Here is an 18,405-nt window from a genome sequence, read left to right as displayed (position 1 = left end):
AGATATCGCCATAGACTACATACCAACCACGTTCTGTTGTGCAATTTGTTGGGTTGGAATCAAACCTGCCCCCCATGTGACACTCTTTGGCCTGAAAACACTACAGGCAATAGCATGGTTTAGTTCCTTAAATATATTACTGAATATATATCCATAATAATAATAATAATAATACACTTTATTTGTATAGCACCTTTCATACAAGGATTGCAGCCCAATGTGCTGCTTCACAGCAGTAAAATATACATAAAAATCAACTAAATGTAGCCAGCCACCATTAATGCAAAACAAAATGGAATAAATAGGGGCAGGCAGCCGTGGCATGATGTCAACTCATCCAAAACGAGGGTAAACCCGTTGTGTCATATTGACAAGGTTTACATTAGAACAATGCCAATACTTATGTTCCTATGGCTACCTTAGAACCAACCGTGGATTCTAGTTTCACCTGGTTCAAACAGCCTACTCTCTGGTCAAATAACCTTTCCAGGATTGTGTGGCTAAATTCAGTAAACATGCCCTTTATTCACAATGACTGGTTTTACTTGAGGTGATTAATCCTTTCAGATGTTTATCATTAGCATGTTCTATTCTATATAATATATTATGCAAGATTGCATACCTGGAAGGGCTCATTTGTCTAAATAGTAGGGTGGGTGATTAATAACATTTCAATTCAATTACGATTTTGGCTTTCCATCATCATGAAAACAAGACAATCGAGATACAAATATTATTGTACAGCATGCTGTGTTGCCCTCATTTTGTCGTGATGTAAATGCAGTGCACCCTTCCTTCACAGCGGTGCGCTCCGCCCCCCAAGCCCCCATGAGATTAATCATGTTTAATGATCTTAATCATGTTTAATGATCGTGATTTCAATATCAATAAAAAATAGATCGATTATGATTTGTGCCATAATCGAGCAGCCCTACTAAATGGGTAGTCACACACATCTGAAAATAGCATTATAAGAGTGAGAGAAAACCTTATCAAATGTGCCATTTGATCACAATTTATTTCCAACATGGGACAAAACAGAGTCAAAGGGACTGCAATGGTAATATAATCTCATGTTACAGTCATACCATTTTAGTTCAGTTCTCTTGTCCAAGGTTTAGGAAAGACGAGGACAAAGGTGTCAGCGTAAAAACAAACAAAAACAAACTCCTCAGAACTACTGGTGCCATATGTAACTAAACAGTAAGTAAATTGGCACAACACCCTACATTCCATCACTTTCAATAGTGTCACCAAAAAAACCAACCATCGCCTTCGCCCATCTTTCATTATGCAATGAACAGCAACGTTACAAAATTAAAGGCCTATAGTATGCATTCATTATCATACAAACTAGCATTAGCTTACCACAACCACAACCTCTTGCCCTAAACACACACACACATATTGCGTAATAAAATAAGGATTTCCAATGTAAAATAACAAAACAAAACAAAAACAAAGACAAAACAATCTTCCCTTTGGTAGATAGGCCAACATGCCACCTGTTCTCGTGTGTTCTCCACGTCAGTGCAAGTGAGCAGTCCCAAACTCTCAGGTTTAAGGCGGGTGGCTTAGGCCTTAGGGCACAGTCCGGGGGACGCCCCCCCCCCCCCCCCCCCCCTGCGTGGCCAGATGGACGGACAGCATGTGGGAGGCAGATTGGGGGGGGGGGGGGGGGGGTTGGATTACAGTTTACAAAAGGAGATTCTATTACTTTTCAAAGGGGCTGACCCGATTTCCTCTGCCACAACAGAACCCAATTGGATTGACCCCAGAAAGTGTGAACCCCCGTCAAGCCCCTTTTGCAATCCAGGCCGAATAAAGCAACAACACTTGAGTAACTGAAAGGATCTTCAAATCATAACTGATCCAGGCCAGCCCCATCTCTCTCTCTCTCTCTCCCTCTCTCTCTAGGAGCCGTGGTAGAGCTGCATGGCGCTGACCACCGCCTGGTTGTAGCGCTGCTCGGCCCGGACGCTGGTGCTGTGCTCCAGCCGGCTGCTGGTCTCGGCCAGGTCCTCCGCCGTGTCCCCGAAGCCGTGGTAGTGTCCGTAGTGCAGCGACTCGCCGAAGTCGGACGCCATCACGCCCCAGGCGGGCCGGTGGGAGACGCAGCTGCTGGGGCTTCCGGTCAGGTGCAAAGATCCGCACATGTCGGCCGAGCGCCGTCGGCGTTGCCCCCCCTCCGGCGGCTCCTGACCGCCTTGCATAGACGACGGCTGGTTCTCGGCGGATGGCGCGGCCGGCGACCCCCACGGCGCCGGGAAGCCGTTGGTCGGCTCGGTGCCGGCGTTCACGTAAGGCAGAATGTGACAATGTCCATTTGCGAAGGCGCCGTTGCCGACGCCATGCCCGTTGGACACGGGTTTGGAGTCGTCGTCATCTGCCGTTTTTGAAACAAGACATCAAGGGTCAAATTCAGTGAAGAGATGCAAGGAGGGCCCACTCTAACAGCACTCTGGCAGGTTCATGGCAAGTCTGACCAAATCTCTTGATATGCACCGGATACGCTGCACTGGAAGACCACAGGTCTTCGAGCTGAAGAATCAACACTAAAGTATTTTAGAATTTTGGTTTTGCACACACCATCTTTGTGTGAAAAGGTTCCCATTATGTTCTTTTTGTATGTTTCTTATAAGACTGTATCTCAAGTTCCATTAGGACCACTTGAGCTTGAACGTTTCCTTTAAAATGTTTGCGTCCACCAAGTAAAGGTTTCAGTCTTGTGACAGAGAACAGATTTGTTTAATGGGTTTTGAAAATGCACACAAACTACTGTTGGTGTTTGTATGTATGTGGCCGTGTGGCGTTGCTCCTAGTCCCTTTGGCCACTAGAGGGCTGTGATGCAGCATAAGTCGTCAACAGCCTTGCTCTATTAATAAGTGTCTCACAGTAGTGATGATTTCAGAGCCGTTTTTGCCCTTCTAGATCAGGACTGTGCCATAGAAGGGGATTTCTTGATCAGTATTTCTACTCTGAGACACTGGCCTACATCTCATTAAAACATGAACTCCCGATACTTCAGACTAATAACCAGTATCTATAAAATACTCCAACACACACACTCACGCACACAAACACCACATGTACACACAGTGTGAATTACAACACTGCAATCCAAACTTGGAATGGAATTATTAACAATTTAATGGATTTACACAGTAACAAAACAAAGAAAATTCTCAAAGTAATAGAAATCCTAACAGGTTTTTTTTTCTACTTCTTTTAACAGAGCAGACCTAGAACTAATTAGACCAAGAACTATGTCTGATTCAACAACATATCATGAATGAAGAAGCCGTGAACTAGTGATAAACGGAGTCATCAGCCCTTGCTTTTACATTGCCCAAAGCACAAAAGCCACAGCCTTGCAGGTTGAATATAAAAGCGCAGTCCATATTGCTATAGCTCCCTTTCAAGAACAGTTTACCCATACGTTCCAGTTTATGCCAGCGTTAGCAAGCACAATATCACTAAGCAACACTTTCGTTTATAACCGACTTCGCAGCACAAATGGCCTCATTTGTCATCGCTTCCCTTTTAAATTTACAATCATAGTCAACGGAAATCGTTTAACCCTTTAAACATCAAAACAACAAGAGGCCCGATGCTGAAGCATCACGGCAGTTCTTCTCACCAACTGTTTAAACCACACGTTTCTTGTTATTATCGGTAACTGTGAAAATGCTTTGACGGAAAGGTGCACAAAATTAATTAAGAGGACAGGAATGTGTGGAGTTTAACTTGGAAGACAATCTTCCAAGGTTGTCACGTTACATGCCGTGTGCGGTCCTCCAGATCAATCAAGGTGGATACAAGTGGCCCAACATGCGTTTAAGGAGCCAAACCTCATCCATCCACTCAAACCACCAAAGTGCCACAGCTCCACAGCATATCTTTGGCAAAATATATTTTCCAATAACAGAACTGGGGGAACCACAGAGGAACCGGCTGGAGCAGGTTGCGAATGGAACAAAGGACAAAGATGACCGTGCAAAACAAATTCAAATCAGGGAACAAAATTGTTCAAATTTGTTATGGTTTGAACTACTATATGCCTATATGATGTAGGCATCACTACATAACAAAACTGAAAAGCCAAATAAAATCTTAATGGGCTTTTGTGTATAAACTGAATGGGGAAAATGCAAAAGTATCCCATGCATTGATATGCATGTCTGAATATACTGTATTCTGTATGATTATCCATACATCTTGAACATGAACATGCCAGTAATGCGTATTTACCAATGTACACAATGAGCCTCCAACAAACCGGTTCAAAGATAAACACATTTCAACATCATAAACTGACCTCTCTTGACGTTAATTATGACAAAATACCAAGATCGAAAACCACAGCAAAACTATTTTGTTCATAAGCGTATATATATACAAGAACAACATTCAGCCCATTAATGGGTTTGGGGGAGGGAGGCCGCGATTATTACAGATAGGCATAGGAGTTAGTGCAGCGATAGGGGATCTGCGTGGAGGCCGGGGCGGAGGTCTCCGGCTCCGTGGGCCCACGAGAGGGGCTCTCCTTGGGCCCCCAGTCCTGCTCCGACCCCGTGCCCATGGGTCCACATGTTAGGGGGCCAGTCCCACCTGAGTGCAGGCCCTGAGGCGGCTCCACGTGCATGCTCTCCCACTCCTCACCACCGCCGCCCTGCATCCTCACCGCCGGGTCCAAACCTGCAAGGCAACGTTCAACTCCAGTTACGAGGAAAGAGTCATTCATATTATACATTACATTTGTATTGACATCCAGAGGATTTACATTACTTCTATAATGATAACGCAAATTTCCACAACCGATATTTGTCGGCGACCGCATATTTTTGTTGATTAGCCCATTTGGATGTCCCTAGCGTTCTTCTGGATAGCCGGAACGGTCACTTGACTTTTAATGTAATCGTGAAATTTATTATTTAGGCTATTATTGCTTAAAACATGTCTACATTTACCAGCAGCCTAGCCTGAAACTGGATGAAAAACAAACTTTAATTTCAAATTCGCTATCCTTTCTGGGTTTTCCACAACTGCAGGAATCCTGAATAGATCATTTAATGAATATGAAAAAAGGAAACTATTTTAAAAAGGAACACGCCAACATTATGGGGAATATGCCGTCTTCTCCAGAGTCAGACAACAAGATCGACACCAATTCCCTCTCTGTGTGTTCAGTAGCTGCCAGGTAGCCTAGCTTAGTACAAATTAATGAGTTATGTTTGGCTGTTGGCCAAAAACCAGTCTCCTGGAGTTTTACGCTAGACTAGTCTGTATCCACTTCCACTAATTTGTGCTAAACTAGACTAGCTTGCAGCCGGATAGCTTTCTACTGAATGCACAGAGAGGAAATGGGTATCCATCTTCTTGTCCGACTGCGAAGACAGTAAAATATAATAATATAATATACAGTAAAATTGCCAAATATGGGCAAATGTTCTTTTAAATTATGGGGAGCCACAAATTGGAATTGGCTACCTTCACAGCTAAAATGCATTAGTAGCCGACACAATTTTAAAATCAAATCATGACTCCTCAACAATGTTAAAAACTAGATTTTGAAATGTATGAAAATGTTGTCCGATACATTGTTGTCTGTGGCTACGTTTGCACTGCACTTAATATTGACATGTCTATGTAGTTTTTCATATTGTTATTTGTGGTCATGTTTTATCTGTCTGAGACCAAGGACCACAATGGAAATAAGTCTCGACTTTTGTGTTTCATCCTTGATGTTTTCTTGAATCTTGTAATAAAAAAATAAAAAAAGTCAAATAAAATGTAAATGAAATTAAAGCACATTTCCGCACAATGTTGGGGTGTTCCTTTAAAACACCGGTCCTCACCATCAGTTCGGGCTTTCTTTACGTGGTTGGTCTCCATGTCGTCCAGCAGCCTCTTCCTGTTGGCCACTCCATTGAGGAGGCCCCGGCCATTGAAGTGGGAGGCGCTGTTGCCGTTCAGCGCCCCCTTAGCATGGAACCCATTGAGCTGAATGAGGTGGTTCTGGGCGTTGGAGAGGAGCTGGGAGCACTCCTGGAAGCCCTGGGCATGGGCCAGGTCTGCCGCCGTCAGGCCGCTAGCGTTCCTCAAACTGCACAGTGAGAGAGGAGGCTGTTAGCCTTGTCCTACGACACACGTCATCTTGCTCTAACACAAGACAAGTCACAAAACCAATGGGTCTACAAATCTGCCTACTATCTACTCTGCTTTGTCAACATCTTCCTAGTCATCTACTGTCCTCAAGTCTGTGTGAAGGGCTAACACTGATCCCATAAAACCCTGAAATAATAATTATTTCATTTTCAGCATTGCAGGGGGAGATTGTCAATGACCGTCAATAGGGGGCATAATACGGCATGCCGACCCAGAGGCAATCAGTTTGCCGTCAAACACCGTCCCTGTTCTAAGAGTGAATGTCTACACGACCGAAGCTGCTCCAAGAATGATGACAACATCTCAACGATGATGACGCCGCTATATACAGCGTTTTAAAATTCTGTTGTTCCAGTTCACAATGATGAATACCGAGGTTTCCTGATATTGCACCAAACGGGAAAAAAAGTCCCTTGATTAGAAACCAAGATTGGCTCCAAACAGAGAAGAGTGATCTTTTTTTGTGGGGGAAAAGAGAGTAAATTCCTTCTCAGGACACTTTTGAAAATCCAAAAGAAGCTTCTGAATGGGTCTTCATTGCTTTCGAGGTGCCTTTAAATTACCCACATGTCCTGATTGAAGATGCCGCTAACTTGTTGAAGCACTTGTGTCTGAAAGTATCTGTATCCAAGTCATTCATGTCAGGACCAAAGCTGACAATCAAGCAATCCTCTGAATACTAATGTACTCTGTGGTGCGTGTGTGCTGCCTTCAAGGTTATCAATTCAAAGACAATGACCAAAAGATTAGAGTGTCCTCTTCCTTGCCTTCCTTGAATCCACTTCAAGATGAGATCATACTAGTGACACAATTTCCCTTTCTTCATGATGTAGTTAATGATGTAAAATGTAGATCTTCGAGAGGAGTTAAATAAGAGGAAGATTGGAATCCATGGTAAGTGAAATCCAGAAGTAAGCGAAGGAATCAAGAAGACATCAAGTTCTAGAATGAGACTTAAGTTCTTCAAGTATTCTGGATAACATTGGTAAACAGACTTAGGCCTACCAAATGTGAACATAACTTGTTGCTCTTTGGGCTATGATCATTCTGTAACTGCAATTCTAATGTAGAACGCCCAAAAAGGTGTCCGTCTGTAGAGACATTGGCTTCACCACAGCAATGAGTCCAGAAAGATCTCTTCAAAGAAGCGGAAAAGGGACGTTGTTGGCTCTGGTTGAAAAGAAGAGACATTGGCTTCACCACAGCAATGAGTCCTGAAAGATCTCTCCAAAGAAGCGGAAAAGGGACGTTGTTGGCTCTGGTTGAAAAGAAGAGACATTGGCTTCACCACAGCAATGAGTCCTGAAAGATCTCTCCAAAGAAGCGGAAAAGGGAAGTTGTTGGCTTTGGTTGAAAAGAAGAGACATTGGCTTCACCACAGCAATGAGTCCTGAAAGATCTCTCCAAAGAAGCGGAAAAGGGAAGTTGTTGGCTTTGGTTGAGAAGAAGAGACATTGGCTTCACCACAGCAATGAGTCCTGAAAGATCTCTCCAAAGAGGCGGAAAATGGAAGTTGTTGGCTCTGGTTGAGAAGAAGAGACATTGGCTTCACCACAGCAATGAGTCCTGAAAGATCTCTCCAAAGAGGCGGAAAATGGAAGTTGTTGGCTCTGGTTGAGAAGAAGAGACATTGGCTTCACCACAGCAATGAGTCCTGAAAGATCTCTCCAAAGAGGCGGAAAATGGAAGTTGTTGGCTTTGGTTGAGAAGAAGAGACATTGGCTTCACCACAGCAATGAGTCCTGAAAGATCTCTCCAAAGAGGCGGAAAATGGAAGTTGTTGGCTCTGGTTGAGAAGAAGAGACAAGAGACAAGTGCTGCGGTAAACGAGAAGCCATGTAATGGAATCACCTGGATGTCTAAATCCAGAGTGGCAGGGAGACGTCCCTGACCGGTGCCCCACCATCCTGAGACGTTCTGGGGTGAAAGGAACATCTGTGACCAGCTGAAGACCCTGCTGCTGGTACTCAGGCACTGGCGGAGGTGTGACAGGCAGAAATGCCCAGCAGGCTCCAACATCAACCATCAGATTCGCTATTGGCTGTATGCGGATGGAGTAGAATCTTTTAAGAAAGAAGTAAGATTGCGATTCACAACTAGGTGGTAATAAAAAAGTAGCCTAAATGTACTCTTCATAGCTGGGACTTCCCCTCGGTGCTCGACAATCTCCCACTGCAATGTTTCCTGACCCTGTTCAAAATTCATGAATGAGCAAAATCTTAATTTATTATTTCCATCTACCGATACAATGAGGCAGCGCCTCCCAATACAAGTAAATGGAAAAAGGCCGTAATCTTGGGTTACATTAAAAACATGGAAATGCCACTCTGAGTCTAGTGACCAAGACTAAAGAAATAGAGCTCACGTAGAAAGGGTTTAAATCTCAAATTTACAATAAAAAGATAATTGGGTTGTTTGCTCAGTTGGCAGACAATTTGACTAAATATTTAATAGAAAACGAATATTTCCAATTTAGTAGATGAAAGGACAAGTTACATGCACTTCAACCAAACTACATCAAAAGGAAATGTAGGCCAGTCCGGTGCAATGTCAAATCCAGGAGAGACTTGAGAGCTCTAGTCCAAAGTAAAACACTGGAGCACATAGATTAAAGGCAATAAACATTATTCACGACAAACATTTCAATGCAGGGTAGTTCATCTGTTTCGTGTCAAAACGTTAGTCATAAATAAAGTTTATTGCCTTTAACCCTTTCACTACCAAAGGTTTAACCCATTCACTGCGACAATACAGGTTAACCCTTTCACTGCCACATGACAAAGGGTTAACTCTTTCACAACCACACTACAGACGGTAACCGTCTGTAGTGTGGTAGCGAAAGGGTTAAACTTATGTAGTGTGGTAGTGAAAGGGTTAACCTTATGTAGTGTGGTAGTGAAGGGGTTAATCTGTGTGCTCAGAAAAAATAAATAACGCACATCCTCTGTTTGTTGGTGCTGAGCCAAACTGTAAAAACAGTAATACATAAGATAAAGCAGGGCTCGCAACTCATTCGTAGTTCCAAGGTGTTTATTTGACAAAAAAAGGCAGATGCAACGTTTCGACCCTTCTGGTCTTCTTCAAGCATGCTTGAAGAAGACCAGAAGGGTCGAAACGTTGCATCTGCCTTTTTTTGTCAAATAAACACCTTGGAACTACGAATGAGTTGCGAGCCCTGCTTTATCTTATGTTAATCTGTGTGCTCCCATGTTCCACTTTGGACTAAAGCTCTGAAGTCTTTCCTGGATTTCCAATTTAGTATCGTTATGCCTAAAGAGGGCTTTCATTTTTCACCAACACTGCACTGGTAAAATAGTGAGCTTGGATAGAAAGCAAATCCCACAGCTGGTAGCCTAAATGTCAAATTGATTTGGCATTTAAAAAATAAAATGTAAAAAGTTTGGTTAAAGGTGTAATGTTAACAGGCCATTAGGTTCTGGTTTATATTCTGCTACTGTTAAACAAAAGCCCTAACAGACCTATCTCAAGCGCGCCCTCTTTTCTTAATCCTCCAATCACACTTCCCTCCGAGGGAAGGGACAGTTGTGATTGGCAGATCAAGAAAAGAGGGCAGGGTTTGAGATAGATCAATTGACAAGATTGACAACTAGGGGTGGAGAAAAATATTGATATAGTATAATACCGTGATACTTTCTTCATGATATTTTATTGATTAGCGCTTGCCAGTATTGTGATATTCTTCATGGTACAATTTCAAGGCTTTTCATGAAAGACCACACATACATAATAATATTCTGTCAAATAATGTTCTTTAAACTTGGGGAAAAAAGGTCAGACTTCACGGCTTGAAAGACTGAAGGGCCTTGAATTCAATCTAGTAATAGATTCATTGCATTTTATGCTTCAGTATAATTACATTTGTCCATCATTGATTCATTGCGTTTTACGCTGAAGTATAATTTAATGTATCCATTGTTGATACATTGCGTTTTACTTTGAAGTATAATTGATCATGACATTTACATTTAGTCATTTAGCGGATGCTTTTATCCAAAGAGACTTACAAACTTTATATCCAGAGGGGATGTTATGATGAATTTTATGTTTAAAATCTTTACAAATTTTCACTTAAAAAATCCTGCAATCCTTACACACCACAAAACTCCCTGTGTTGTGATACTATCGTTACTGTGTACAAAGTATCATGATGGTATCATAAGGTCTCTGTGATTCTCACCCATAATGACAACTGATCAAATAGTTGAACTATAACAATTTAACAACTTTGATTTACTAGTCTTCATTTATTAATGAATTTGCAATTTCCAGGACTTTGGTCAATGACAGAGTGACTTTCCTATGGCCCAAAGTATAGAAATTGAGATTAGTCATTCATGGATTAGGCATACCTTAATACAAAATATCTAAGTATCTACTGTGTAGTCTTTCAACAAAAACACCAAGATGAACAGCAAGATGCATATAACAAAAAAACACAATCATTTTGTAATAAATAAAATTAAGAAATTAGTTACATAAACCTATTCCAACTGTACCCCTAATTTAAATCAAATGTTTCCTAACAGGCTCTGAATTAATTAATGTTTTACACGTGAGCCACTGGCTGTATAAATACAGGACATCTCTCTCAATACCAGACAACATGGGAAGGAAACAGGCCACCAGTTTCTAAAAATTACATCACCAGAGGTTTTCTAATTGATGTTAAAGGGCACCTTACCTATTGTTGAACATTTAAAATGGCTTTTTCCTGTGTTTTGCATAGTTTTTATAGAATGTGGGGTTGTCCCAACAGATGTTAAATATGTGCATTGAAGGGCGGTCGGATGGCGTAGCGGAGATTGCGGTCGTCACCAATGCAAGAGGCTGCGGAGTCAGCATTGCCTGCGGCTTGGGCCGATCGTCATACTAACTTGTTTGGCTGAGTTAGCGGGAGGGAAGTCGTGGGTGGTAATCTGGCGTTGTGGACAGCGACGCCTACAGGTCAAGTCTGGGCGCCTGCTCAGCGAATGGCAGGAAATGGTGAAGGCAGCGTGACCTCCCACGCGTTACGCTTCACCAATGAGAGTCCTCGCTGCCAGGTGAAAAGAGAGTCACTGGCTGTCTCCACATGTGTCGGAGGAAGCATGTGGTAGGCTTCAGGGTTCCCTTGTACCGACCAGTAGGAGGAACATGCGCACAAAACAACCAGGTACGGGAGGGGGGGAATTGGCATAACGACTAAATTGGGATGGGGAGAAAAATAGAAAATCAGGCGGAGAAAAAGAGGATTAAAAAATATATATATGTGCATTGTGCCTTTTTTGCAGTTCAGCTGTGACAAGAACCCTCCCTCTTCAAACGAGCCATTCAGAATCGCAGCCACAATCACTGTAGTTAATAACTTGTGCATATGCAGATATATTGATAAAATGCGCGTGTAAAGATGACAGCTTGGAAGTAAATCTTCTCTTTTCAACCTAAAGATGAACCTAAAACAACATTTGTAATGAAAAGATTGCTATGCTATTGCTGGATCTTGAGTCATATTTGGTCTGCAACGTCTAGTATGAAAGTTGGATCAGAATTTTGTTTAACGGTACAGGCTTGCACCACTGCTAGATGTGCGGTAATTATTGTATTTGTATGATAAAAGCGGCTTGCTCATTACAGGCACAGAAATGGCTCATTGAGAACAGGACTGAAACAGAGGGGTATATAGAGACTGCTAGAATGCTTAATCGGAGTGTTTTGTTAACAGCAAAAAACTGACATGTTTAACGTCCTAAGCACCTCGTCTGCCGGCTCCGGGCTGCGTTTTTGCCGCCTTTCGATCGTCACCCTACTCAACCTATTGCGTGCTTCCAGTCTCGGGTTACAAGACGAAAAATCTGACAAGCGTCATTTAACAAGCCATTCCATGGCTCATGGTCCTGAACAGACCAGTCACCGCTGATGGCAAAAAATTATTGTAGCCAATGAAATTGTGGAGCCAGCGCTATCCCATGCGGGGGCTGATTGCAATGAGAAAGGGGTAGAAGAAGCCAGGGAAGTCCTTTGTTTTGACAAGAGCCACGAAATCAATGGAAGCGGACGGCCATTTTGGACAATCATGCCGAATTAACGCCGGTGCACACGTTACAAAAACCTTTGTAAAACACATGTCTTCATTCTTCATTTTTGCCAGATGCATAATTATGTGGTTAAGGGACCTCAAAGACTCATATTAACTTGTTGAAAAGGACTCAAATATGTCCTTTATATAGGTTTAAGTCTTTAGGATATCATTACATTGACTTAGCCTTCATAATCAGCCATTTCTAGGCAATAAAATATCTTGTTGATAATCATCAATCAACATGATACATTATCAAGGGTACAGTAATATAATGTAAAAAGGCCATGTGTATTAATAATGATGACTAGTAGAGGATTTTGGTCAAGAGAGTATAATGACCTGAGCCATTAAAATGTTAGCAAATTCAGTTTATCATATCTAAAAATGCTGATAGATAACTGACAGGGAATGAGCATTCTCTAATGAACAACTATTGTATTTATTCCTTAGTGAATCATTCTAATGCATTTTGTCTGGCACTGAGAGTTAGACCCACCACATGGAAACAAGCTTTAATGGAAGACAATGAGGGCAGAACCTGTTTAAGGAAGCATTTGATTTTTTATTATTATTCCTGATATGCTTTGCTTCTTAATTCAATAAGGAAAAACAATTTTGAGCTACTACTCTCCTCCATCTCCTATATACCACTAAAGCCTAATGATAATTCAATAAGACTGCACTTATTCTCAGTCCTGAGCGTGCGCAGAAATCGGTTAGTTATCTAGCACAGTATCTGAATTAGAAAGAGATTAACAATTAATTAGGTATAAGCAAAGCATGCAGGTCTAGACATGACTATTATGACTGCTCTCCTAGCATTAAAACCAATCACTGCAAGAAATACCTCGACAGTTTGCCAGTGTGTAGAAACTGTAGGAAGCGATAGTGAGAACACGCATTGCCACAACTGTAAGATGTTCGCTGAAGCACTTGTGGCAGATTCTGCAGTGTCTATTTGGAATGCGCCCCCTTTTCTGGGATTACTTGAGAAAATCGAGTCATGTTCAAATTCAATAGCTGTAAAACATCAAAACGTGTAGGGGTTTTGTTTTTCTTTTTTGCCAGGAACATTTTTGCAATTAAGAATCTTATAATTGCTATAATCTAAACAAATCTAAATAAAGAATTGATACATTCAAAACAGTTTCAGTCCTGTGTAAACTAATTAAAATGAAATAAAAAAAACAACAGCAGACTAAAATGAAATCAAATTAAAAAAAAACTCACTCCACTATTTCTGTACCCTCTTCACTGACTAATCCTTGAAAACTTAATGCCATCTCTGCAATTTGCTAAAGCTGAGAAGCTCATGAATAGAAAAAAAATAAAAATAAAAAAGTAATAACTGCAGGCATTTGCTACTTTTAGTTTCGAATTTGAAATGTTCACTGATTGTACATTTGGTTTCTCTTGAAGTTATTCCCAAAACGTTATTGTCATCCCTGCAATACAATGGAGAGCTGAAGACAAGAATAATCTGAGACGGTGATATGACGACGACACCTTGGATCAAAATATTGTATCAATATGGGAGATGTGGGAGATAAACAATGATTGCAAAGCCGGACTCTTCAGGAAATACAGGATTCGTTCTCTTCAGAGGAATGAAGATCCTCACAGGTAGGATTCGTTCTCTTCAGAGGAATGAAGATCCTCACAGGTAGGATTCGTTCTCTTCAGAGGAATGAAGATCCTCACAGGTGACAATGAAATAAGGATGACCGTTTGATGTTTTATTTGAGGACCATTATGTAAAAGATCCAACAACTGTTCTCTGGAAGGATATGACAGATGAGGGAATAATCTCAAATCTTCAAGACTAAACAGGCAGAGAAAGTGCACCCGAGGCTAGAATCCAGACATTTCAGCTTGCATTGACAACGTGGCGATGTAGGGGTGCCATAAATCTAAATCAATACTGAAGCGTCCCAGGACAGAATCTTCAGAAAGTCTTGAAGTCTCTTGAAATAGGAGCATCCCGGGAGGAATAAGAGCTTGTGCCCTAAAGACATGTGCTTTCATGCAGGCACTCTGCCTGCAGCGTTGTTGAGAACATGTAACAGCGCGTCGTTTCCAGTGAAGACGACAAGAAATAGGCGGCCTTGGCTGAAGGTCTCTGGTGCATTGAGCCAAAGAGAACAAGAACTGTTTTCTGTGGTCCCAAGGTTTACTGTATGTATAAAAAGCAGAAAGCAAACAAAGCACTTGGTCCATTCGTCTTCTGTTGTCATTGAACACATTTGTCTTCGTGTTGGCACTGTATTGTTGGTACCTCAACGTAGATATTTCTGGTTTCTCAGATGAAAGTAATGGAAGAAGTTGTTCCAACGCGGACGCCTCAGAGACTTTGTACTGTAAGTAGGGTTGATCTAATTAATCAGCGAGAAAGACAGAGAGCCACATCAAACCTTGTCCTAAACGATCATGATGAAAGACACTATAACCTGTATGCAGAAAGCTCTGACGGTGGCAAAGATAATAATAGAAAGAGATACATATGAAATAGGAGACTACAGACACTAATTGGCCACATCTACATGAGAAAAACACGACGACATGGATCCTGAATGTTACGGTCTGGTTCATCTAAGGAATCAACCGCTTTTGATTCAGGTAGCATTATCTTCTTGACTGGAGTGCTGATTCCAATGCTAGGTTGACAAGTTCAAGTGAAAATCCTTCTAATCAGTCATCCAAAAGGGAGAAGGAAGCAAGCGTTTAATCTTCAGGCCTTTTAACAAGAACAGATTCAGTTGAAAAGGACAGGAAATCATGCATGGGGAAGAAAGGTGACTTTGTAGCGTAGATTAACTTTTGAAACAGATGACCCATTACGATTGCTATAGCTATAGACATGATATAATCCACCCAGACAGATTTATGGGGTAATAGAGTTTCTAAATAAACCAATGAATAAAAATAGAATCAGCCTCCAGCTTGCTCCGTGCTTTTAAAGTGATTATCCAACAGCTGTGTTGAACACTGTTGTGGCTGGAAGGTGGCCATTTATGTTACATAACTGTTTTGAACTTCAAGAGAAATTTTTTTTTTCTTTTTCTTATATATATATATATATATATATATATATATATATATATATATATATTATTTTAAATAATTGTATCGATAATGTTGCATTTCTAAAGTAACCAAATTTGAGAAAAAAAATTCTTTTAATTCAGTCAATAGAGGAATGAAACTTAAATTGCAGTTTTAGAGATTTAAGAGAAACTAGTTCAACCCTTTAATCAATTACAGTTTAGATCATAACTGATCTATCATAAGTAAATTAGGTATACAACAAGAAGATGGAAATCTGGATATTTGCTCAGCAATGACATGTTTAGGTATACGGTAAATATAATAGTGCAAAGATGGATATAATTGCCTTTTGTTACTGGCTTTTATAATTTTCTCAGTGAATGTAAAATGTGATTGATCTTAGCAATAGAATGGTCCTACATCTCATAATATGCTGAAGACATTGTTGCATTATTGACAAATTTATTAATGAATAAAAATAAAATGTATATCATTTTCCCATGTTATTGTGACAAGTTTGTTTTGAGAGAACAACGAATAGGTGGAACGAAAGGTTATCCTATAACCTAGTTATATGAATACTGGCTGAGTGTCTCGCTCTGCCATATTGAGATAACTCTTATCTCCTAGCACTTAATGTGCTCACGAAACAAACAAATGCACTCACATGCACGTGACCAGGCCACGCCCCTGCGTCCCCCTATATGACGCCGGACATGGTCACGCTCCACCTTCCTCAGAATGATTTCCATACACGGAAAACCCATCCAAGGGACCTCAGGGCGCTAAGAGCGAGACGCTCAGCCAGTATTCATACAACTAGGTTATAGGATAACCTTTCGTTATATTATCATACTGGCAATCGCGTCTCGCTCTGCCATATTGAGATAAGGGGCAGAGCGGACGCGTGGCCCGACACGTGTACCCCCTGAGGGCCCCGTAAGCCCCAGCCAGGGAGGAGGGGAGTCCCGTCCACCCGCCCGTCCTAACGAAGGGGGGGAGGCAGTCAACTCCACAAAAGTGCGAAAAAGGGGGAACCAGTGTGGACTGCGCCCTGACGCCCCCGGGGGGGACCTGTCCAGCCAACGTGTAGCAAAGGGCAATGCCCTCGCACAACCAATGTGACAGGCGCTGCTTGGACAGCGCTTTACCCGCACGAGGGCCACCGTAACAAACAAACAAACAGTTGATCGGAAGCCCTGAGATCCTGCGTCCGACTGAGGTAAACCCCCAGTGCACGGAAAGGACACGACAGGTGAAGGCTTGCCTCCAACTCACTACCGTGAGGAGGCGGATGAAACCACAATATCCCTGGAGCGAAAAGAGCTCAGGATATTCTTTGGCACGAAGACTGGATTAGGCCTCAGAGTCGCACCGCTATCGGCCCGAATAGACAGGCACTCCGGCCGCACCGAGAGAGCACACAGCTCACCCACAAGCTTAGTGGAGGTGATGGCCAAAAGGAACGCAGTCTTAAAGACAGCTGCTCCAATGGCGCCTGCTCAAGAGGCTCAAACGGGGCCTCCGACAACCGGCCCAGGACCAGTTGGAGGTCCCAACTCGGAGACAGAGAACGTTCCACAGGCTTGAGTCGCCGACGGCTGAACATCGTACCGCCCCCAAAACCCACATGACAAGAGGATATAGCTGCGGCGTATACCCTCACTGTCGCGGCCGACAGTCTATTCAGGATATGCTGGAGGAAGGAAAGAACAGCGTTTAGGGGCAGGACACCGGATCCAGGCCCCCAACCTCACACCACTCTTGAAAAGCACGCCACTTACCCGCTATAGTGGACGGAGCGCGCGTTCCGGATGGTGTCGACCACAGTAGGGTTAAGACCCATCCCCTCCAGACTCACCCTCTCAGCTGCCAAACCTTCAATGGCTGCCCCAGAACAGGGAACAGACACAGCGATCCGCGTGCCTGAGAGAGGGCCCGCGGCGACCATGGAACAGGCCACGGCGGGTCTACCAAGAGCTGGATCAGGACCGGGAACCACACAGCCATGCCCCGGTCCGGCACGATCAGGATCAAAGTCCTGCGCTCCCGACGTACCCGCTTCAACAGCTGAGCTATCAGGTGTATGGGGGGGAACACGTACAGAATCCCGGGCGGCCACGGATACATCGAGAAGGCATCCACCCCCAGGGGAGGATTGTCCTTCCGACTGACCGAGAACCACAAGGGGCACTGGTGGGACTGTCTGCTTGCAAACAGATCCACCGTGGCCTCCCCGAATCGGTCCCAGACCTGTCTGACTATGTCTGGACGTAGTCCCCACTCGTCGGGATGCGGACCGCCCCGCGACATGACATCTGCACCCACATTCTCCTTGCCAGGGATGTGGAGCACCCTCAGGCTGCGCAGATTGAGAGACGCCCATAGCCAGAGCTCGACCGCCGCCCGGTGCAGACGGATGGAGCGTACTCCTCCCTGTCTGTTGATATACAACGCTGTCGTCGTGTTGTCCGTCCTGACCAACACATGCTCGCCCACCACCAGGTGGCCGAACTGCTTGAGGACCAGAAGGACCGCCCTCAATTCCAACACATTGATATGCAGTGCAGACCGGGCAGCATGGTACCTCCAGCTGCCCCCTACTGCGTTGGTCCGACACGTCCCCCCCCCATCCCGTGAGGGAGGCGTCAGTGAAGACCGTGACGTGTGATAGCCTGCTGCCCATGGAGATCCCGCTGGTGAGGGTACCAGTCCTCCCCCAGTGGTCGAGATCTCCCAGTACTGACACGGGAACCTTCAGTCGCTTCCACTCGTCTCTCACCGGGTCTATTCTCATACTGGAAAACCACCTCTGTATCCTCCTCATGAAGAGGAGGCCAAGAGGGACCACAGAGCAGATGCCATCATACCGAGCAGGCGCATCACGGACAGCGCCGTAACCGTCCTGCCAGGACGGAACCTCCTGATCGCGCTGAGAATATCCTCTCGCTGTCGCTCTGAGAGGGTTGCCCTCATGGGCCTTGAGCTTAGAACCAAGCCCAAGTACTCCACCTGTTGACTGGGAAGAGGAGTACTCTGGAGCAAAACCTAGACTGGTGAGGAATTCCACCACCAGCCTGGTACGAGACCTGGCGACCTCCTCCGACCAGCT

The 18,405-nt window shown here is 43.5% G+C and overlaps 1 protein-coding gene across 1 annotated transcript in view; it reads right to left on the bottom strand.

Moving 5' to 3' along the window:
* Positions 1 to 999: 999 nt before the first annotated feature.
* ankrd10a (ankyrin repeat domain 10a) overlaps positions 1,000 to 18,405 on the bottom strand; it is a 34,821-nt gene continuing 17,415 nt past the window's right edge. Inside the window, exons 4-6 of the mRNA XM_084323195.1 lie at positions 5,860 to 6,107; positions 4,613 to 4,699; positions 1,000 to 2,386 (exon numbers count right to left, since the gene is read on the bottom strand). Coding sequence (XP_084179321.1) covers positions 1,914 to 2,386; positions 4,613 to 4,699; positions 5,860 to 6,107 — 808 coding nt within the window. The 3' untranslated portion in view covers positions 1,000 to 1,913. The remainder of the gene's footprint in view (positions 2,387 to 4,612; positions 4,700 to 5,859; positions 6,108 to 18,405) is intronic.

The sequence above is a fragment of the Notolepis coatsorum genome (assembly GCF_963971535.1).
Source record: "Notolepis coatsorum genome assembly, chromosome: 1".
NCBI lineage: Eukaryota > Metazoa > Chordata > Actinopteri > Aulopiformes > Paralepididae > Notolepis > Notolepis coatsorum.
Note: the sequence above shows the minus strand (reverse complement) of the source record. Positions and strands in the feature narration are given on the sequence as shown.